At 41.5% G+C, this 23885-nt stretch overlaps 1 protein-coding gene across 2 annotated transcripts; it reads left to right on the plus strand.

The window, feature by feature from the left end:
• Window positions 1-837: 837 nt before the first annotated feature.
• crmp1 (collapsin response mediator protein 1) lies at window positions 838-12348 on the plus strand. 2 transcript variants are annotated; one of them, XM_038713537.1, is made up of 14 exons: window positions 838-1405; window positions 3285-3373; window positions 3626-3810; window positions 3936-4100; window positions 4671-4732; window positions 4851-4931; window positions 5764-5832; window positions 5924-6044; window positions 6194-6350; window positions 7779-7920; window positions 8022-8192; window positions 8964-9143; window positions 10668-10833; window positions 10986-12348. In XM_038713537.1, the coding sequence occupies exons 1-14, from the start codon at window positions 1055-1057 to the stop codon at window positions 11075-11077; spliced, it is 2031 nt and encodes a 676-aa protein (XP_038569465.1). In that variant the 5' UTR covers window positions 838-1054; the 3' UTR covers window positions 11078-12348. The 2 variants fall into 2 exon arrangements, with proteins under 2 accessions (XP_038569465.1, XP_038569466.1); XM_038713538.1 differs by lacking the exon at window positions 838-1405 and adding an exon at window positions 2061-2299.
• The last annotated feature ends 11537 nt before the right edge of the window (window positions 12349-23885 follow it).

The raw sequence follows: 23885 nt of genomic DNA on the forward strand, positions 1-23885 counted from the left end.
CAGAATAATAAGCCTATGCCAATTAATCGATGATCCATTAATCATTAATTTTTTACTTAAATTCAGTGACTTTTTCATAAAAGGCCTACTGAGCAATAGAAATTCATTATTCATACATTTGATCATCCTAAGTCACACATACATTGATTATGTATTATTAATGTGATTTGTACCCTTATAATAAAGTAAGTTGCCTAATAATAACAATGATTATCATATCACGTGCTATATAGGCTAAAGGCTTCCTTCCAGATATGTGTTATGTAGTTACAAGTAGCCTATTCAAGTACCAAAACAGTTTTTATACTGCTGGCAAGAAACCCGTTTTTCGTTGTAATGCATTCCAATGGGCGGCATGTATTGTTGCTGTGTTTCATGTTTGGTGCATTGTTCCTCTGGGAGCTGTCCACCTCCACGAGTACTGAAAAGACAGCTCCCAGTTTCTCTCTCTCTCTCTCTCTCTCTCTCTCTCTCTCTCTGCCTTTCGTCCTCCCATCAGCTCTCACTGTCGGCTCACATCAGCAAACATTTAATGAGCACACAGGCATACTGGCTTCGGCCCGGTGGAGATAAAAGCACCTACTGCAGCCCGCAGGTTGCACTCACAATGCAAGGCTAATGTCTTGCAATAGACAGGGACACAGCTAGACCATCTGTCTCTCCTTCCAGATGTGGGTTAAGTGATGTCTCGTGGTGGTTTAATCCGCTGATGGTGTGACCTCCTCACGCACAGCCCCCACATTAAAAAGAGAGGGAGAGGGTTGGTGGGAAGACTTGCTCTCTTTTTATTTGTGTCTACATGTGGCCAGTCACTAGACATTAAAACTAGTACACTACACACCTATTAAATTGGAGCACTGCATCATTTCACTTGTTTATGCGTGTGTGTGTGCGTTCTTAGGTATCCCAGAGAGAGCTGCTGTTCACAGTTCAGAGCGTCAGAGCGCGCTTGGGAGGAGGGGCTGTCCGTGACCCGATTAGACGTAAAACAAGCGAGGCTCCTGTCTCCATCGTTTCAGATTGTGGGAAGCCACCGTCTCAAGTGGAAGCCACGATGTCTGACTGCAGGAAGCAGTGGAATCGGGAGGATGAGCTACCGGTCTACCTGGCGGGACCGATTACCACCGGGCCGAACCAGAGGAAAAGCTACGGGATGTTCAGCTCCGTGGAGGGGGCGTTTGATAGCAAGACCATAGACTTCGAGAACTATGCGGTGGGGAGGAAAGGGACCCGCACCCCGAGAAGCGGGAGTCGGGAGAGGCTCTTGGACACCGGTGACCCCATCGGCAAGACGCCCAGCGAGGCCCGGGAGGGGTCACTGACCAACTCTCCCGGGGAGAGAGACGACGGGAGCCCCGATGTGGAGGTCAGCTATTCGTCTGGGAGGGAAAACCCAAATGGGAAGGTAGGACCGACGATTTCACTGCTTAATTGGCCGTTTCTCTCTGCCTGGCTTTTTGGTTGAAATTCTGATGGATGTTTCATGTATGAACAGGCTTCCTAATAAATATGATTAACACAAGTGCAACAAAAGCGACCACAGACTACAGCAGGTGGAGAACTATTGGCCTATTTAAAGAAAGAAGAATGGAAATTAGTTCTAACCTCTGAAGGCATACATAGCCTATTTGAATTATTTAAATTCAACAATTAATTGTATAATAATTGAATTACAAATAATTTTTGGGATGGCCTCATTTTGGAAGACCCTCAGGAGTTTTTTCCTGAGGCAAATCCCTCAGTCTGCATAAATGATGAACTTTTGTACTGCATTGCAGTTTGGCCATTTTGGTTTACATCTACGTAGCTCAAACAAATTTTTTTTTAAACATGCAAATGCACAAGCACATCTACACAGTGTCTTATTTGTGGTGCTGAACTGGACAACGACAGACAGCACCCCTTCTCTGCATTGTTTTTGTCCCCTCACGTGAGCTGTTCATGTGTGCGCGTGTAGGGGGTGTGATGTACACAGTCTGTCTGTGCCGTGGACGCTACGGACACTCACTTTCCGCACGCGCGCACGCACAGAACCGTCAACTGTCTTCTAAACGGTGCGCGCTCCACGCATCCTGACGCAACCGTACGGCGGCGGATTCATCGCTCTCCCTCACACACACACACACACACACACACGGAAACAATAATTAACACATATCGGTGGAGAGAAAGCGGCGCAAAGCGCAGAGCAGGGCGCCGGAGTCATCGCAAGCCGCTTCTGAGTTGACTTGGGCAGAGCGACGGAGACAGCATGTCTGGGGGTAGTTACCAGGGAAAGAACAGCATCCCCCATCTGACGGTAAGAGACCTGGTCAGCGGAGAAGCTCTCCGCTTGTATGCAAATCCCTGCTGCCAGTGCCGGTCCGGCAGCGATGGGATTAAATTCTTAGTGAGGCAGCAAAGAGCAGAACGCCCCTCTGCTGTTTCTCCTGTGTCAAACAGCAAACCCAAGACAGAGAGGTGACAATTCTCAATGTCTGCCTGCCAAATCGAGCGCGTATTCTCTCTCATTGTTGGACAGTGTTGTGTAATCTTGCCGCCTGTCAGAGGGATTAACTCGGTTGACGTGACTGTCGAAACAGGAGTCCCACAGGAAACAATGCATTAAACAACACAAACGTTGTTGGACTGTAGTTGTACAAATAGGCATCCCTTTTCAGCTATGTTGATGCATGCATTCTGCAGAAATCTATCATTGCACAATATTATTTCATTATCAAATTAATCCGAAGGCAACATACAATTAATGTAACTAAGCATTATACCTCAGCGTGGAGACAGAGAATCAGATTGTATTCACATTTTTAAGCATGTAAGCATCATTATTGGCTACAGAAGCTGAGAATTCTGCAGAGCTGTCAGCTGCTATCATCTAGGACCATGGATGATCACTTGCTACCGTGGAGACATAACATCCCATTGCTGTTGCCAGGCACCCTCCATGGTGGTAGAGGGTGTGGACCTGAGAAAAAAGTGCTTGTTTCCCTGCCTCTAAATATTTAGTATTTGATTGCACTTGTACTTACCAACCTCATACATACACTAAATGCAAATAAGACAGGCTTTTGTGAGACATAACCCATACACAGCACTTGTGTGTGTGTGTGTGTGTGTGTGTGTGTGAGACTATGCATTTCTTTCCACCCTCACCCACTGCACTGTGTCATAATATTGCTATAAGGTCATCAATTACATAACTGATTGTGCAATATATCAAAATGTCAGGATTGAATTAAACCCCTCCTTTACCCTTTCCTCCCTCTCTCTGTACTTCTCCCCTGCAGAGTGAAAGGCTGTTGATCAAAGGAGGGCGGGTGGTCAATGATGACCAGTCTCTCTATGCAGATGTCTACATTGAGGATGGGCTGATCAAGTGCGTATATAAGGAGCTAATTATGTCAGAGAACTGCAGAGGCATTAAAAATATAGAATTGAGAATGGTCCTTATTCCCTTTATGCCCTTTTTCTATCTCCTCATCCTCCACAAACCCTTTTAATTCACACCCATATATATATATTCCACCACTACATCTTTTCCCATCATCTCTGCACCTCCTCATTCCTGCTTTTCGTCTCCCTTTCACCAGACTCACCTTTGTGTCTAAATGTATCTGGTCCTTGGCAGGCAGGTGGGGGAAAATCTGGTTGTACCAGGGAACGTCAAGGTGATCGAGGCTAATGGCCGCATGGTGATACCAGGGGGGATAGATGTCAACACCTGTCTGATGAAGCCTTACCTGGACACACAGCCTGTTGATGATTTCTTCCAGGGCACCAAGGCCGCACTTGCTGGGGGCACCACCATGATCAGTGAGTGTATATACCTCGGTGCAGTCAACACATACTTAGCCACAGTAGATACTCTAAACACAAGTGTTAAATAAAAATATTGGTCGCTCTTTCCATCTTACCCTTAACTTCCTCCCTATTTTCAGTTGACCATGTGACGCCCCAGCCTGGGGACAGTCTGCTGGAGGCGTTTGAGTGCTGGCAGGAGGCTGCAGATAAGAAGGCATGTTGTGATTACTCCCTGCATGTAGACATCCCCCATTGGAATGAGACTGTCAAAGATGAGTTGGAGCTGCTGGTGCATGAGAAAGGTACATATGTTTTTAGTCATTGTATAATATTTCACAGCTGTAGTCCTTGCTGTAATTCTTGTTTCAGTTCCATGTTCATCCCTATTTTGGACCATTTTCATAAGAACAACAGGGACAGATTTAGAAACAATTTGGCTTAGGGTTGAATCCTCTTACAGTGAAAGCACAGCGGAACTTCATTGTTCTCACTACTGTGCTGCCATGGTGGCAGAGTATAAATTTTGCTTGTAATCTATTTTAAGTAAAAAATCACTTTTCTTTTGGGGCAGCTACAACATATTGCAGAAACTGAGCCATGGCAGCTTCTTGTGTGACCAGTTTCTTTGAGAAAGAAAGTTTAGAGTTGTAATTCTTGGCTCAGATGCTAGACACAAGCGTGCTCTGCTTTGTTAATCAGAGGAGGTTGTAGATCAGTTTACAGCTTGAAGTTTGCCATTGATCTTGACTTTATTTATTGCATTTCATGATGTATTAATTTGGGTATACTCACCCAATTTGTAATCCTTGCTGATGAGTTTCACTTTATTACCTTCTAGTCATGACCACGTTCATTGTCTCTGCTGTTGTCAGGTATCAACTCCTTCCAAGTGTACATGGCTTATAAGGATGTGTACCAGATGTCAGACTCTCAGGTATGTTTCATAATCACTAATTGCACTAATCACTAATACTGCACGAACAACTTATTTTCCTTTCACTATTATTATATTATTATAATCCTTGTTTTGTTTTGTGGACTCACTCCCTCAGCTATATGAGGCTTTCTCCTTCCTGAAGCAGCTGGGTGCTGTGGTGTTAGTTCATGCTGAAAATGGAGACCTGATTGCTCAGGTACAGTAAGTGCTACATAACCTTCTCTATTTTTGTCTCTTAGTAGCAAATAGGACCGTCACAACCTGTCAGTATCTTTACTCAGCCTGCAGACACAGTAGTTTACTGTGGTAAAAGAAGTAATTACATAAAATGGCTGAACAAAATCATGGCAAATCTTTTACCTTAAAATTCCCCTGCAACGTCCACTGCAGTTGAGAGATATTCTTGTTACATAACTCCCCAGCTTTCAGAGAGGGAGAGGATTAATGCTGCTGCAGCTGCAGTTTGTGGGGTGTGACAGGTTTAACAAAGGCCACCATTGCCGTTGACCATCATTATACGATTGAGGAGGTACTGATAATGCTGACAGCAGTGATGAAAAGTGGTAGTCACTGTCATGGAGATGATGGACCTAATAAGGGAAGAATTATGGCAAAAAAATAATTGTGAAGATAAATGAGAGAAATGAATGTTAATGACATGCTTGTTAACCTGACTGTAATGGAAACAGAGAGAAAGGTGATGAAAAATCTTTAGAAGCACCAACCCCTTGAGGAAAAACAGTGGAAAAAATACAGCAAGGGGGTGGGGGTCTGGTTTTCATAGAAATGTAGCTGTTCTCCAGACAGTGCTGTCAGAAACACAACTGTAGCCAGCAAAAGCTTCCCACAGTGCATTGGCATTCTGGGATTATAATGCACACTTTATTTTCTTTGATAGCATGACAGACCATGAGATTTTCATTTTACAACCATGAGATGCCAGCAGGCACTAAAATGTGGGTAAAACATCATTTGACAAGTGCTGTACGTAATGCTGACAGTTTTTGTATTGTCGTTTTCAATTTTAGGAACAGAGAAAAATCCTCGTTATGGGAATCACTGGACCAGAAGGCCATCCTCTGAGTCGTCCTGAGGAGGTGATATCACTTTTGTTAGCCATTCATCCATTCAACCATTCATTCATCCATCCATAGGTTTTAAGGTTTTCTTTACTTCTTTTCAACGCAGCTGGAGGCCGAAGCGGTGTTCCGTGCCATCACTCTTGGTAACCGTGTGAACTGTCCTGTCTACATCACCAAGGTGATGAGCAAGAGTGCAGCGGACACTATCGCCCAGGCCCGGAGGAAAGGTCATCCTCTCTTTCTTTTCGCTCCATGTCTTTTTCACTCATCAGGTTCTCCATTGTCTAATGTGTCTGATTCTATTTGAATGACTTTTGCAGTGTTTATGAACATCTTCTTTGCCACACTCTCTCTGTCCCACTGTCGTAAAATGCAGGTTCTGTAGTTTTTGGGGAGCCAATAACTGCTAGCCTGGCCACTGACGGCTCTCACTATTGGAGCAAGAATTGGGCCAAAGCGGCAGCTTATGTGACCTCTCCGCCTTTGAGCCCTGACCCCACAACCCCAGACCACCTCCACACACTGCTGGCTTGGTACGTCTTAAACCTTTTCAGCAATTGATGCAAACTAAGTAAATGCACTAAAGGCTCCTTTTAATGCAAGGGTCTAGTGATGTCCACTTTGTGATAATAATGCTCTGAGAGGCCTCACAAAACATGTAGCCTACAGTATATTTCATGAACACTGGAACATGTAAAAACATTTCTAATTAATGCAGAGAGAGGGCAGATGAAGTGCTTAATTTAGTTATAACCTCTGCAGAAAGTGAAATGCAAATCAGCTGGCTGACACAAAAGGAGACACCTACCTAGGATCTGTTTGCCCTTAGATATTACTTTGGTATTCATGCCATAAACAACTGCTAGGGTAATTCAACATGTTAGACCAGTGAGAAAGAAAGATGGACAGATGGTGAAGGTGTATGTATGTGGAGGAGATACTAAATAATAAGTAAAGGACTGTATAATCATTTACAATCTGCTTTAACTGTATAAAGTATAACAGCACATTAAGCACAAAATACATTAATAATAGTAAGTTAAGTTGTAATTCAGGATCACAGAGAGGGATAAAGTGCCTCAGACCAAGCCCTCCTCAGCTCTCACTTCAAACATACCGTTCACACATATTACACAATGCACAGAACATCCTGCTGTACACTTTTGACTGTCCCCGATTCCATAAATAGCACAGGATCCAGAATCCTTTATCATCTGTTGCCTTGGCTACCAACTGCCTTCCTCCTCCTCCACCCTTCTTCTGCAACACCAGCTTCTCAGGGCGGATCTGTGCTGCCACACCGGTGGTGTGATGCTGGTGTTGTGTTTCAGCTTCTGCTGAAGCAACAAGGTGTATTTTTAGGTTCTTTTTTATGCACGTGAACAAATGAACAATGCTTTTGCTCACATTTCAGTCAGGCCCATTATTATTGTAATAAGAACTCTCATGGCATTGGGGCGATGATCCCGCAGCTCACTGTCATGAAGTAATCACTGTAATTAACAAGTGAATAAAAGGTATGAGATGAGAAATTATGCTAATCACAGCTCATTATGAGTCAAATGCAGCCTCCTGTATGATCAGGAGTAAAGTGAGTATTTATGGTGATGTCTTTTTGATAATTCATTGTATGTTTGTCATGTGATCTAGTTAAGGTTTTCGGGACTAGTATTGCAGCTGCGTTGCACCATTCTGACTGGTTCTGCTGGGTGGTTTTTCAGCTGTAGGCCACTACATGACTTTACTTTAACTCACATACTCAATGAGGACACCTGGTGCCCTATAGTAGAAATGTCTTTGTGTTATCTTGAATGCCTGAAAGTGAATATCGTCTTTGACTGATTTCTGCAGCCAGATGTCCTTTAACTGATCACAAAGTCTGAGGAAACATTTAAGAGGTTAATCAGTGCAGTGTTACGGGTATGCTGATGATTTCATATAATTTTGTTGCCTTGACACAGTGGGGACCTCCAGGTGGTGGGCAGCGCTCACTGCACGTACAGCACTTCCCAGAAAGCAATCGGTAAAGATGACTTCACCCTGATCCCAGAGGGAACCAATGGAGTGGAGGAGAGAATGGCTTTCATCTGGGACAAGGCAGTGGTAAGCAATGATATATATGTATGTGTGTGTTTGTGTCTTTTGTGCAGCTATTTGTGTGACTTTTGTTCACCACTCTAAACACCCACTTCTCTGTCTCTAAGGCCATAGGGAAGATGGATGAAAACCAGTTTGTGGCAGTCACATCTACCAACGCTGCTAAAATCTTCAACCTGTACCCACGCAAAGGCCGGATAGCGGTGGGCTCTGATGCTGATGTTGTCATCTGGGACCCTGACAGCGTCAAAACCATCACTGCCAAACTCCAGCAGTCGGTGAGAGCAAAAGAAGATTATGGTGATGGGAAAGGAAAGATGGTAAAAGAAAAGGGCAGACGGATAACCTGTAAAACAGAACACAAGGAATAAACTGATGCTCTGACTGATGCCATATCAACTAAACTGATCTTCAAACACTGCATCAGTTGAGGGCGTAGAAGTGCATAAAGGACAGGAGAGAGGAACAAGGCTGCAGGAGAGAGGGTTTCATATGGGATATGGTAAAGTGTGACATTGGATCAAAACCAAGGGAGAGAGAAACCTGAAATCTAATTTTAAAGTGGAATATAGTGTTCATTTGTGTGGTAAAATACAGCTTAGGAGGTGAAACTTTGCCTTGGGCAATGTGACATAATACAGTGAAGATAGTAGACAGTGGTTAATGTATTCAGTCTGCTCTGCCACTCTCAAAGACACTAATCCAGACTGGTGCCGGCTTTAGGTTATAATCCCCCTTCACCCCTCACCCATTCTGTGCTACCATCTCTCTGCCCATCCCCCTGTATTCACACTGTCGCTCCTCCTATGTGCCCCCAACCTCTCACTTATTCATCCCCCATCTTCTCAACTGCTGCATTTAACTGCATGTATTAAGCCTTTTGATACAACTCTTGCTGAAATAGCACAGTGTGCCGAGACAATGTAGGGTATCAGTGCTCTCAGTGGTGGTGGTGGTGGTGGGGGAGGGGGGGGGTGAAAGAGCTCTCGCTTGTCCATCTGAATTATTCCACATTCTTTGTCTTGTATGCTTTATCCCTCTCCACACAGGCTTCAGAATACAACATCTTTGAGGGTCTGGAGTGCCGTGGGGGTCCGGCCCTGGTGTTGAGTCAAGGTCAGGTGGTTTATGAGGAAGGCAAGCTGCAGGTTCAGCAGGGTACCGGTCGATTTATTCCCCGCAAGCACTTCCCGGACTACGCTTACCAGCGTGTTAAGTTCAGGAACCAGGTACAGTACACAGAGGATTTTAAAGCGATTCCTACAGTCGTGTTAAAAACGTGACTTTTAAAGAGGTGGTATTATGCTTTTTGGCTTTTTTCCTTTATTGAGTTATATCTCTTTTTTGTGCATGTAACAGGTTTGCAAAGTGAAAAAGCCCAAAGTCCAGCCCAAAGGGAGTTCCCATCTCCCACAGAAAGCACTGCTCTGAACCGCTTGAAAACAGCTCGTTTGTAGTCCAGCCCTTCACTTCCTGTACTTGTGACGTCACAATGAAAACGTGTCATAAATCTTGCCAAGCAGCTTGCGGGGGTCAGGCACGCCCTCAAACCAAGCTAGTCTCTTTTAGCAAGTGGCTGCGGGGGAAACCTGTGCCACCCGCTCACAGAGTCCTCTACTCCAGCCGTCACACAAACCGCTGCAGCAACAACGGCAGAGGAAAACACAGCTGAAAGGTTTTCATACCGCTTATCTGTCTTTACATTCTGAGGAATGTTGAAACATTTTAACCGTAGACTGTATATATTTTAAAAGCTGTGTGGATCACTGGTGTGTGTGTTGCATTGAACAGTTCAACGTTTAGTCCTGATGGTAAGATGTGGAACAATGAAGTTGTGTGGTTGTGGACTTGTGAGTAACTTATACCATCTGCTAGGTTACGGTCGCAGTCTGAAGCAGCTTTGATTTGGATCACACTATCTTGTTTCTTACGACCCGCCCTTCTCTGCTTCTGATTGGCTAGTAGTCCTGGAACTGTGCATGTGCAACTCCCAACAAAGATTTTGTACAAGTAAGATGCCTCACTCTGTAGCTCAAGAGTGGAGTGTACAACACACAGGGTGAAAAGAGGAGCTGCAGCAATGTGCAGTATGAGAAAAATATGGTGTTTTTTGAAAATTATACCATGTAATACTGCTCTGGTACAACCCCTAATTAAGATTTTGAACCTGAAAATGAGCATAATACCACCTCTTTAAAATTTTAGTATTAATTAATTATAAATATTTTTCCATTAAAAAAATAGGCAGGCAGTCAACATCCAGTGATATTTTCCCTATAGCTGCACTGCACTGCTTTTCTTAACTGTCTTCAAAAATACATATAAAAACTGGAGAAAATTGGAACTAGAAAACGACAATCAACAAAATTCAGCCAGATGCAGGCAATCAATAAAAATCAATAAAAGTGAAAAGACATCACAGACAAAAGCCATGCCCTAATTTTTGTTGTATTTTGTTGCATTTTTATGGTAGGAACACTGAGGCCAGAATGTAGCTTCACATTTAGTCAGAAGCTATAAAATATCTATAGGTCAGGAAATGAAAACCAATGTATTTTGCCCCAAAGTTTAACAACATAACTAAAATATACTGGTTATTCTGTGCTAAATTCACCTATGCTGCCAACAAAATATATTTCACAGCAATCTGTACAGTCATGTTCTATTATCATGGGTTACAGGTTATTTTTTGTTTCCGAGGAATGACTAATAGGTTAGCTTTGTGTTTGTGTCTCTGTGTGTTTTCCATCCAGGTGAAGGGTAAACAGGGCGTTACTCGTGGGATGTACGATGGCCCTGTGTATGATGTGGTCCCAACCCCCAAATATATTACTCCTGCTCCGTCGGCCAAAACATCACCCACCTCTCACCAACCACCACCAATACGTAATCTTCACCAGTCCAACTTCAGCCTATCAGGTAACAGAAAAAAACAAACAAAACAAAACAAGAAATATATATAGATAGATATTACATGACCTATTAAGTATACTGAAGATGATCTGAATTAAATAGATCTCTAATATTTAAGTAAATGTATCTAATGTTTTAATTCTGTCTTCATTTCCCAGGGGCACAGATTGATGACAACATCCCTCGTCGGTCAGGCCACCGTATTGTAGCACCCCCCGGTGGACGCTCCAACATCACCAGCCTTGGTTGAACACTTGACTGTGCACAAAGTGTGGTTGTCGTGGGGTTTCACCTCTTGAGTGTGCGTGTGAGTGTATGTGTATAACTGAGAGTGCGAGCACACTGGCATGAATGAATACCTCTGTATGTTTTTGTACAGTGGTGACACGCTCTTTTTAGACCATTATGATTTTTTATCAGTTTGCCTTGAGACCGTGGTCACAGAGAAGAAGCACATTAATACTTCCATGAAAAGAAGAGTGTGATGTACAATCAACCAAGTCATTCAAAGATATGAAAAACTCACAATCGGAGCACTCACACACACACACACACACACACACACACACACACACATTCTGTGTTGGACCCGCTCCAAGCACCCAAATGTGAACATAGTGTTTTGTCATAATGTTATCTCCTTCCCCGTGTGCATGACTTCCTCTTTATTCTTCTTCACATGCCACGTCTTACTGTGTGAGTCTGCTCAGACATGGTGCTCCTTTCCACTTGTTTGGTGGACAGCTGAAGAAATAGAAGAAATAACAGGTTTGTCCCTCATCTGTTTTTCAACAACTTGGCAATATTTGCTTCAATGTGGCACAAGTGGATCAGTTATACATATTGCATGGACATGTCTTTAGATGTTACAATACTTGTGGTTTATTGTTACAATGGAGGGACACTTAATTGTACTCAAGGCACATTTGTATCCACCAGTACAAGCATACTCTTATACTGGTAAATGCACGATTTGAACACATAATGGCATTCACTGTGGATAAAGCCAGCTGTTACTAGGTTCAGAATACATTCATCCATTACTGTGAACTTCAATGAAAGCAATGCAACTTCCTGTCCACCGTCAGATACTATATGCAAAAGTGTCAATACACTTCTATAAAGTGTGAAAGTAGATGAGCAGGTGAAACAAATACAAAAACGGCTGTGGACTGCAAAAATAATTTCTAGATTGTTGTATCTACATAATAGAGCTCACAGAAAAGACGTTATGATGTGTGTTTTAGTTTTCTGCCAGTCACTCATGCCAGAAACAGATCATTGTTGTAATGACATGCTTAGCTCACCGCTGTAAAAGGGCTTCAGCTCCCACCCCTGCTCTTTAAAACTTCACTGAGAATATTTTAAAGCTGTTTTTATTTGATTTGATTGACTCTGGATGTTTTCTTGGTACATTTAGTATTTCTATGCCGCTCTGTTTTGTTGCTGTTGTCTGGTGTCTCCAATGGAACCACTAATGATCAATAAAGACTTGACTGTTGATGATGATGGTGAAACAAACATTCCTGAGAGTTTACTTGACTAATGACTAATATTATGTGTGGCTCCGTAATTGTGATGAAGATACTTTAAGTCTTTTCTTATGTCACTTCTTTTGTGTGCTGAATTTATCTGACACAAATATCCCAATTGAATTGCTAGTGCTTTAGTTAGGACAATGTTGGTTAAACATGGACACACACCATGCTCGAAAATTCCCTAAGCCTTGCACTGAAACATTAAAATTTTCAAATATTAAGTGGACAAAGACACATTTTTCTTTTTATTCATTCATTGTGCCTGGGAATGTCTGATTTGTCACAATGAATCAATTCTTATTTGACAAGGAAAATGGGCAAAAGCATTGATGAGATTGTGATGACAAGGAAGATAAAATAGTGAACCATATATTTCATTTAAATTTATGCAAGAGTAGGTTGCTTTAGACACATGTACATAACAGCAAGACATGCAACAAATGCAGCAATAAATTATCGCAAGAAAAAATGGAAATAGACAGTTTAAAGTTGAAATGGATGTGGCAACATGATAAACTTTACCTAGAAAAGGAAGTAGCACATACTTGACTAAAAACAGAAATCTAACCTCAGAAGCGTGTGAAATTAAAATTTTTCATGGACCAGGCTTGGATGTAGGCTGCAATGTCATAAAAGCTATTTGGAAATGAATTTAGTTCTGTGTCTGTTTGTAGTGCAATTTAATAAAATCATGGACTCTTCAGACAAATTGAATTGAAAAATACTTATATGAAATATACTTATATGAAATTCCTTTGAATAAACAACTGTTGTTGGCAAATAAATGAACAGACCAAGGACATGGCTTGTCACTTCTTTTTCCAGAAGAAATGTAAGTGGATATGTTTAATGGTTTATGACCAGTCAGTCAGCTGGAACCAGATTGAAATGTGCTGTCATTACATATTACAACTAGTTATCACTGATTCGGCTCGCTGGAAGAAGCCAGAGCTTTTGACTCCATTCCTTTAAGATAGTTCAAGTCGGAAGAACTACTTCACAAATCCAGTGACGTGGGGTAGGGTAAATTCTGGGGGGAAGCCAAGTAAGAGGGGATGTCCTTTGTGGAGGGCAATTATTTAATGCATTGTGCTATTACAGTGCAGAGTATAATACACACGCTGAAAGTTTTATTTACCAAGAGGTACGCTCACTCTCTCTCACCCCAAATAGCATACATAGCCCGCTGCTTATGGTGCAGGTTAAGAATAAAAGAAGCATTCACAAGCTCAATCAGAAGACGATTGAAGACATTTGCATAGTAGCAGTGGTGCATGTATCAAATAGGCCTAGATACTTCTTAATGCTTGGCCAAATGTTCATATAAGGACATCACTGAAGACTAACAACCGAGTACCCGACCAACAGACACTACTAATTGTACTTTTTAGTACAATTATTCAGGTAGCCTGACCTGGCACAGTGCCCTGTGGCAGGTGCTGTCTGTGGTGCTCATTATCTATGCATACACAACCGCAGTAAAAACAATAAGGTAACTTCATCTGACTAGTCATTCACAGCTAAATCCAGGCAAGCAAAGCAAAACAAACAATATAACAACATTAAAAATCCCACAAATAGCTGCAATTCTGGATCTAGTTTTCCTCATTGAACGTCCAAAACCCCTTTTTCCTCTCCAGGCCAGCTCCAGTTTTGGCGTTGGTCTTCCGTCAGATTTAATCTTAAGTTGCTGCAGTAGTGGTAGTTTAGTAAAACTATTTATTATAACTAAAAACTCCAAATCTCCACCCTCCATAACTGCACCAGCTAAAGTTGCTAACAGCTCCTGTTATTTCATCTGACTGGTGTGATTGAGGTGAAGCCAGACAGCGGCTGGCTTCCCTTGGCATCATCCTGACTAATCACAGTTAGGCAGTGGCATAACAGTGGCCTCATCTGATTGGTTAATCATTTAATTTTTTTTCACAAAGGGATGCCAACTCTGCCTGGCCTCCTCGCTGGTGGTATAATATAGTGTTTCACCACACATCCAACTCGTAGCATTTAGAGGGGCGCTGTTTCACTTACGGTAAGATAATGAGAAATGGGAAAGAGATGACCACAACAGCTTATAAGATTTATGGAAACTATAAACATTGTGTTTTTATTGAAATGATAGAGTCTGATAAAAACAGGGGAAGCCTGGCTTTCCTTGGCTTCTGGGAGAAAACGCCACTGCACAACTCAGGAAATGGGACCATCTGAGGAGCATGTGAATGCACAGTGAGCCGCTGGTTGAAATTTGCAACCCTCACCACTAGAAGCCACTAAAACTTAGGCTACACATGGAACCTTTAATGGCTAGATTCCACAGGGTGTGCCAGCATCGCTGCAATGCGGCTGCTAGAACTGGTCCGTGGCCCGTCTGGACTATTGTGGGAGACACATCCCACAATCCGGGGAGGACACATCTGGACGCAGAGTAGCCTGCCAATGTACTCTCAGGCTAGTGGGGACAAAACTGCAAGTTGGGCAGTGCTTAGCTGTAGATTGTGCTGTTTTCAACATTGGCCAGGTCAGAAACGTTCTCATATTAGAGGTAAACAATACACTAAAATACATTTCTGAAAATAATTGAGGGGAGAAATAGGCAATCCAGTAACATAATCTTGAATTATATTTGATCAGCACTGATTAGTTTTACAGTTGTGAGTTTCCTGAGCCTGGTGGATTGTGTTGGATGGGCTCATTTGCATAAACTTACAAGCAAGTCATTTTTATGCAAATTCAGAGACAGCAAATGGTCAGTCAAACAGCACAGAGCAGATGAACCAAGTAGTAGCAGGCTACCTGTAATGTGCAGCTTAGCAAATTGTTATTTGTTTAAAAGGAAAATTTGGCACTTATGTGGATGTCCAGCCATTGTTGATGGTAAATGTAGTATACTGAAGCAAAAAATACCTCAGTGCATGATATATTGACAGAGAAAGGGAGGTCGTCCAAGTCCTGATGTCGGCCGGACATTGTAAAATGCGTGTTGCAATTATGGTGTCAGAGGAGGGGAAAGACAGTAATAGTTGACTGTTGTCCATGTAACAGTGATAGGAGAAGCTGTATGATTTGATTACAGAGCCTTGAGCTCTAGTATAAGGAGCACAAAAGTGGGCCTATTACTGATCCTTGGAGGGCACCAGTGTCAAGAGAGCCAGGTTTAGACAAAGAGACGAGAGTAAATTTATTTACAACAACAATGCACACACAAACTTCTCCCAGGACTTGGACAATATGTGATAATCTTTGCCAGACACTGACACCACCTGCTGGCTGTAGACTCATCCAGCGTTCAGTGTCTTCCAAAACGTGTATACCAACAAGTCCACAGGTGCAGACAGACTGCCAGCTTTTTTGCTCAGAAGCTGTCTAGGGGAACTAACACCAGCATGGTGTCCCATATTCCAACGGACCACCACCCCAGCTTTGTGGAAGACGTCTATTATAACACCAGTGCCTAAAAAGCCCTCTGCTACAGTGAATATCCCATAGCTTAGACTTCTATTGTAATGAAATCCTTTGAGAAACTTGTAGTTTCCCAAACTTGTAGTTTCCCAGCTCAAGGTAGAAGTCCAGCTAGCGTTAGACAAGTGGCAATTTGCCTATAAACATGAATGCAGCACTGACGACGGCATCCTCTGTATTTCGCATATTATCTCTAAGCACCTTGAGGACACAAAGAATTTTATTTATTCGTCTTAGTTCGTCATTTAACACTGTGCAACCCTCTCTGCTTCTAAAGAAACTGAATGATATGAATGTTAACTCTGCCCTGATCAAATGGTTTTATTCTTTTTTAACTAACTAACTAACTAACTAACTAATATGGGGGTCCCACAAGGTTGTGTTATCATCCATACTTTTCACATAGTATATTGATGACTGAAGGAAAATACACCCAAACAATTAAATTATAAAATTTGCAGTTGACACGGCAATTCGGAGCCTTCTCCACATAGAAACGAACCCTTCTGTGTACCACAATGAGGTAGACACTTTTATCAAGTGGTGTGACACCCACTATCTTATTTTAAATGTCACAAAAGAACAGGAGATGGTCCTCGACCCGAGGCAAGTGATTGACCATGAGTCAGTGGTCATCAAAAACCAGAAAATCATTCAGGTGTCCTCTTACAAATACTTAGTTGTCCACATAGACAATCTTCTCGGCCAGAAAACACATATTGACCACCTGTGCAACAGACTGCAGCATAGACTATACCTTTTAAGATGACTGAGACTGTACTGAGCAGCTGAACACTAAAACTAATAGTTTTAACCAGCACTTTTACATCTAGCACCTTAATTTTGACCATCACTTTTTAAAATGTCGTATTGTATGTACAGTCAAATACAGTGGTTTGAAAAAGTGTTTGCCCCCTTCCTGATTTCTTATTTTTTTGCATGTTTGTGACACTGAAATGTTTCAGATCATCAAAAAAATTGAAATATTAGACAAAGATAACAAGTAAATACAAAATGCAAAAAAGAAAGGTTTTTATTATTAAGGGGGGAAAAATCCAAACCTACATGGCCCTGTGTGAAAAAGTGATTGCCCCCCCATTAATCAACTGTGGTTTATCACATCTTTGGAAAGCTGAGATCAATTTCTCTAGCCACACCCTTATTACTGGCACCCCTGTTCTTAATCAAGAAATCACTTATATAGGACCTTCCTGACAATGTAAAGTAGACCAAAAGATCCTTAAAAGCTAGACATCATTCTGCGATCCAAAGAAATTCAGGGACAAATGAGAAACAGAGTAATTGAGATTTATCAGTCTGGAAAAGGTTATGGCTTTAGCCATTTCTAAAGCTTTGGGACTCCAACGAACCACAGTAAGAGCCATTATCCACAAATGATGAAAACATGGAACAGTGGTGAACATTCCCAGGAGTGGTTGGCCGACCAAATTTACCCCAAAAGCGCTGCAATGTTTCATCCAAGAGGTCATAAAAAACCCCACAACAACATCCAAAGAACTGCAGGCTTCACTTGCCTCAGTTAAGGTCAGTGTTCATGACTCCACCATAAGAAAGAGACTGGGCAAAAATGGCCCAGGGTGGCCCAACCAGTTATTAGGTTTAGGGGGCATTCAATTTTTCACACAAAGCCAGGTAGGTTTAAATTCCCCCCCTCCCACTTTTAATAAAAACCTTGATTTAAAAACTGCATTTTGTGTTTACATGTGTTATCTTTGTCTAATATTTCAATTTGTTTGTTCATCTGAAACATTTCAGTGTGAAAAACCATGTAAAAAATAAGAAATCAGGAAGGGGGCAAACACTTTTTCACACCACTATATATCTCTCTATGTCTTAAGATATCTTGTTGATCTTATGTTGATTTTAAGCTGATTTTATGTTGTGTGTTGTTTTTTATTTTTTTATTTATTTTTTTTGTACGTTTGTGTTATGAAGCAACAGATTGTAGCAATGTAAGACAAATTTTCTCTGGGGGTCAATAAAGTGCATTCTATATTCTATTCTATACACACATACCGGCAGGACAGGCTTCCGTATAACAGTAACATTTAAGTATAGGGTATACCCCTATACCAGCTTCACTCTGGGCACCAGGCTGAAATGCACACCTGACACCAATCTATTCCTCAACATCCTGGTTAGATACTCCTGGCTTCCTGGGACTTGTCCCTAGATTGTTGCTAACCTTCTGTGGTAGTGTATCTATGGTTATTGTCTTTGTAGTGTTTTTCCTGTCGCTTGTTTTTATGATTTACTCCTGTGCTTTGAGTAACTCCTGTTGTCTTTTCCTGTGCCTCAGTACTCCAGTGTCTTCGCCTGGGTTGCGACATTCATTACGAACCACTTCAGCTTACAACTACCAGACCATGATGTTTCAAGTCTGCCTACCTCTTGCTCTCGTCAGATCCACCATCTTTATATAATAAGACATATATCACTTGGTAGATACTGTAGAATTTGTCATCAGCATGAAAATGCTTTCACATTCAATGTGTCACAACACTGTATGTAATTAATTATGCCACATCTGTAGTATATCCGCAGCCATCTGTTGTCCCAGAGGAATGTTTTATTTTATTGAAGTCCCTGACAATAACAGCTAATTTACTTTTCTTAATTTTCACGTTTCATTTGGCAGAGATTGGCATTACTTGTTCTAAAGTGTTTTCTCAAGGGAAAAGTCTTACAGGTAGATGAGTCTGTGGAAATTGGTGTTTTTAAATTTATACTCAGACAGTGACAGTTTCAAATATATTACATGTATCACATGACAATGCTCTTTCATAAACTGTGACACACTTGAAGGTTTCTAAGATTCTCCACAGTACACTGTATTTGTAATGTTCAACACCAGACAGGAAACTAATGTCTGTGAATATGACTACACTGTCTTAATGCTTGATTCATTATACATTGGCTATGGTGTGCACAGTGTATGTATATATGTATATATATATATATATATATATATATATATATATATATATATATATATATATATATATAGAGAGAGAGAGAGAGAGAGAGAGAGAGAGAGAGAGAAACATTTTTCAGTGTACTATTGTATTTCTGAAATATAAGAGAATTTTAAATGTCATGTGTAGCAGATACGATGCATTGCAGAGTAGTAATAGCACATAGTTTGACATTTCTGCAGTAAAGTGATCTTCCCCGTGAAACCACTTTGAGTCTACTAGCTTCAGATATTTTTTATTTATAACATAAACTGTACTGTATGTGTGAAAAGAACATTTTCTGGCTTCTACTACAGATGAACCGATTCCAGACAACATCACCTTCACAGAGACCAACAGAGACCTGCATGCTGCCGCTGCCATCTGCTCGGGGAGTAAACCAAAGGGATGTAATATTGAGCTTGTGAGACTTGTGAAATTATGCAAGTTTTCCATTTTCTGGAGCAGGTCATGAAATCACAGAAATAGAAAACTGTGGAAAACAGTCTCTGTGAGTGTTTAGGGTATTCAGATGTCTGAACAGGTGCCATAACAATGCAAAGACTTCTGATCCCTTTAAAGGAAGAAGCTGCTGTTGGGACTAACAGAGGTTAGTTAGAGACTGCATCCAGGCAAATTACTGAGCCAGCTGTGCTGTCCTTCTACCATGGATTGTCCCTCAGGTCCCTACTATGCATATCTGAGCTGCATCCTGCTACTTTGCAAATTGCAATAAACAAAAAATATTCTATATTCCTCTAATAAGTGCAGCCAAATTGTCATAATTAAAACTAACAACAAGATAGTAAATTAGTAGTAATTAGTATTCATTTCAAGGAAATATGACCGGGAACATTATTCTTTCACTGTCAACAGTACGTGATGATGTTAATTTTAGGGATGAAAATCAATGTGTAACAATTCTTTCAGAAAATTGACACAATTACCTTACAATTATCTCTTAGTGCTGTTATTACTAATCTAGTTATATTATCTTCTTAGTGTGGCAATGTAGATTGATATACTGTAGCTAAGGATTTCTTTGCCCCAACATCATTCAAGATTTAATGTGTTTGACTTGAATGACCTAGTGATTAATCATTATTGACTGTTTTTACCGGACACATTTAAGAATTTTTCCCAGCAGGCTATGAGCCAACATAATATTGCTACAAAGCTAGCAAATTAAATCAACTGGGGGACCTTTAACACTGGGGGACCTTTAACACTCGTTGCATGAAATTCAGGCTGTAACACTACCTTTTGTCCAGCTGGTGTCCATGTTGAGCTTTTTTAAAGGTCAAACCTGTTCTCGAGGCAGGCTTACAGAGTTCTTGTTCTTAGCCCTGAATTTGAGTAATTACATTATTACAGTACTATATATTACTACTAACAAGTAATTACAGGTTTCATTATTGCAGCCTCAAGCTGCCTAATATCTATTCACACAGCACTACTGTCACAACTGCAGCTTGAAGCTGTCACTTATCTACACACAAGCCAATTTTTTTTAAAATTAGCAGTAAAACCACACAACAGCTGAAAAACTGTGCACTTACTGAGAAAAACAACAAGAGAGTGAAGACACGGAGTGAAATTTGGCTCTGGTCTTTTAAAAGCCAGAAGCTGTCAACGGTCAGCCAGTCAGAAGATGAGACACACCTCTGCAATCTCTTGGAACTGCACATCATACATCAACACCTGCAGGTCATCAGCCACATACACACATCCATACAGGTCCTTCAAATCAAAATCAATCAAAACTGAGCCCGCAGATATGGCAATCTGGATTGGTTTCATTAGTTCCCATCATTTTACACTGAGGAAATCCAAATTTCACATGTAACATGGATAGAACTTTTTCATTTGAGTTTGCTATTGTTTCTTTATTTTAAAACTCCTTTAGAAAGACAGCATTTAAATGTGTTTACTCAAAATGTAATGTTGAATCCACAACACAACAACATAAGAAATGTTTATAGTTATTTAGCTCTTTCTGTTTTATCCCCCTAAAGAGCTGACCCATCTGTTCTACTCCACAACAAATACAGAACTGCATATTTCTGCCTCAGTGAAACCTTAATCCCCCATAGAATCACGTTTGTGTGACCTTGTGAACCTGGGAGCTGTGTTGTCCAGGGCAATATCCCCTCATGGGTTCTCCAAAGGCAAATAGCTCTGGTTCTGGAACCAAACTAAAAGGGAAGGGATGAAGGGATGGGAGGCTATGGAGAAGGACTTTCAGTCGGCCTCAAGGAAGTTCTGGCAAACTTTGACAACTCTACAGGTGCTGGTCATATAATTAGAATATCATCAAAAAGTTGATTTATTCCATTCAAAAAGTAAAACTTGGATATTATATTCATTCATTACACACAGACTGATATATTTCAAATGTTTATTTCATTTAATTGTGATGATTAAAACTGACAACTAATGAAAATCCCAAATTCAGTATCTCCGAAAATAAGAATATTACTTAAGACCAATACAAAAAAAGGATTTTTAGAAATGTTGGCCAACTGAAAAGCATGAACATAAAAAGTATGAGCATGTACAGCATAAAAAGTATGAGCATGTACAGCATTTAATACTTAGTTGGGGCTCCTTTTGCCTGAATTACTGCAGCAATGCGGCGTGGCATGGAGTCGATCAGTCTGTGGCACCGCTCAGGTGTTATGAGAGCCCAGGTTGCTCTGATAGTGGCCTTCAGCTCTTCTGCATTGTTGGGTCTGGCGTATCGCATCTTCCTCTTCACAATACCCCATAGATTTTCTATATGGTTAAGGTCAGGCGAGTTTGCTGGCCAATTAAGAACAGGGATACCATGGTTCTTAAACCATGTACTGGTAGCTTTGGCACTGTGTGCAGGTGCCAAGTCCTGTTGGAAAATGAAATCTGCATCTCCATAAAGTTGGTCAGCAGCAGGAAGCATGAAGTGCTCTAAAACTTCCTGATAGACGGCTGCATTGACCGTGGACCAACACCAGCAGATGACATGGCACCCCAAACCATCACTGACTGTGGAAACTTTACACTGGACTTCAAGCAATGTGGATTCTGTGCCTCTCCTCTCTTCCTCCAAACTCTGGGACCTTGATTTCCAAAGGAAATGCTAAATTTACTTTCATCAGAGAACATAACTTTGGACCACTCAGCAGCAGTCCAGTCCTTTTTATCTTTAGCCCAGGCGAGACGCTTCTGACGCTGTGCCTTGTTCGAGAGTGGCTTGACACAAGGAATGCGACAGCTGAAACCCATGTCTTGCATACATCTGTGCGTGGTGGTTCTTGAAGCACTGACTCTAGCTGCAGTTCACTCTTTGTGAATCTCCCCCACATTTTTGAATGGGTTTTGTTTCACAATCCTCTCCAGGGTGCGGTTATCCCTATTGCTTGTACACTTTTTTCTACCACATCATTTCCTTCCCTTTGTCTCTCTATTAGTGTGCTTGGACACAGAGCTCTGTGAACAGCCAGCCTCTTTAGCAATGACCTTTTGTGTCTTGCCCTACTTGTGCAAGGTGTCAATGGTCGTCTTTGGACAGCTGTCAAGTCAGCAGTCTTCCCCATGATTGTGTAGCCTACAGACTAGACTGAGAGACCATTTAAAGGCCTTTGCAGGTGTTTTGAGTTAATTAGCTGATTAGAATGTGGCACCAGGTGTCTTCAATATTGAACCTTTTCACAATATTAAAATTTTCTGAGATACTGATTTTGGGGTTTTCATCAGTTGTCAGTTCTAATCATCAAAATTAAAAGGAATGAAGACTAGAAATATATCAGTCTGTGTGGAATGAATGTATACATTATACAAGTTTCACTTTTTGAATGGAATTACTGAAATAAATCAACTTTTTGATGATATTCTAATTATATGACCAGCACCTGTATATGGGAAAGCAGGGCTTGGCTCAAGCTGTATTCAGCCAGGGATGAGATCGGTTGACCTGATTTGTACTGTTTACCCACACGCCTGTCTAAACAGGTATGTCTTTATATGCCTTTTTAAAACGCACACAGAGTCAGCACGTAAAGGTGTTGGCAGAGCCTTCCAAAGTTTTTGTGGAACGGCCTGAAGAGCTCAATCACCTTGGTCTTAGTGCATGGGACAGAAAACAAATTTTGGTTATTTGACCTAAGAGAACTGGTTGATGAACAAGGGTGTAGTTATTCAGCCACATATGCAGGACCCTGATTGTGCAGTGCTCTGTAAGTAATGGTGAGAGTCTTTAACTGGATCCTATATGCGACAGGAAGCTAGTAAAAACACTGTCTATTTGCGCTTTGTGGACTTGGAGAAGGCTTATGGCCATATCCCCCAGGGAAATTCGTGTGTGGGATGCTGCGGGAGTATGGGGGGTGTTGCTACAAGCCATCTGCTCCTTGTATAACCAAAGTGAGAGCTGTGTCAGGATCTCAAGACGCAGTGGAGAGTGTTTGGTTTGGAAACCTCAGAATTCCATCTCCGCTTTTTGCAGATGACATGATTCTGTTGGCTTTATCAGACCGGGACCTTCAGCACATTCTGTGGTGGTTAACTGAGTGTGAAGTGGCCAGGATGAAGGTCAGAACATCCCAGTCTGAGATCATGGTTCTCTGCTGGCAAGCGGTAGATTGCTCCCCCAACTTGGGAGTGAGTTGCTGCCCCAAGCAAAGAGTATAGGTTTTCTGGGCATGTCCAACTGGGAGGAGACCATGGGGGAAACCCAGAACTTGCTGGAGGGATTGAGGAATGAGTCATAGTAAGTCTTGATATATTATTACTTGCTATTACTTGCTATCTTTACAGATTTTTAATTTTGTCCAAGGTTGTTTGTGTCTTACAGAATTCCTCTAGAATTAACTAGAAACTTTTCCTTGGATCTGTTCCATCCAAAAACCCATGGCTTGTGCATCTGCATGCCAAATATATATAACCCAACTAGTGATGTGTCGGTTGCGAATGAGTCAGCTCTGTGAGTAGGCTCTTTTAACTGAACGATGGGAGCCGGCTCCCGTCTGACAGCCAATTTTGCCCCTAACCCCCAGGCAGAAAAAAGAAATTATGACAATTAACAAATTACACTTATACTAATTACTTTTACTAA

Source organism: Micropterus salmoides, unplaced genomic scaffold (assembly GCF_014851395.1).
Source record: "Micropterus salmoides isolate LMB-PRFRI ecotype aquatic unplaced genomic scaffold, ASM1485139v1 Ms_hic_scaffold_12, whole genome shotgun sequence".
Classification (NCBI taxonomy): Eukaryota; Metazoa; Chordata; class Actinopteri; order Centrarchiformes; family Centrarchidae; genus Micropterus; species Micropterus salmoides.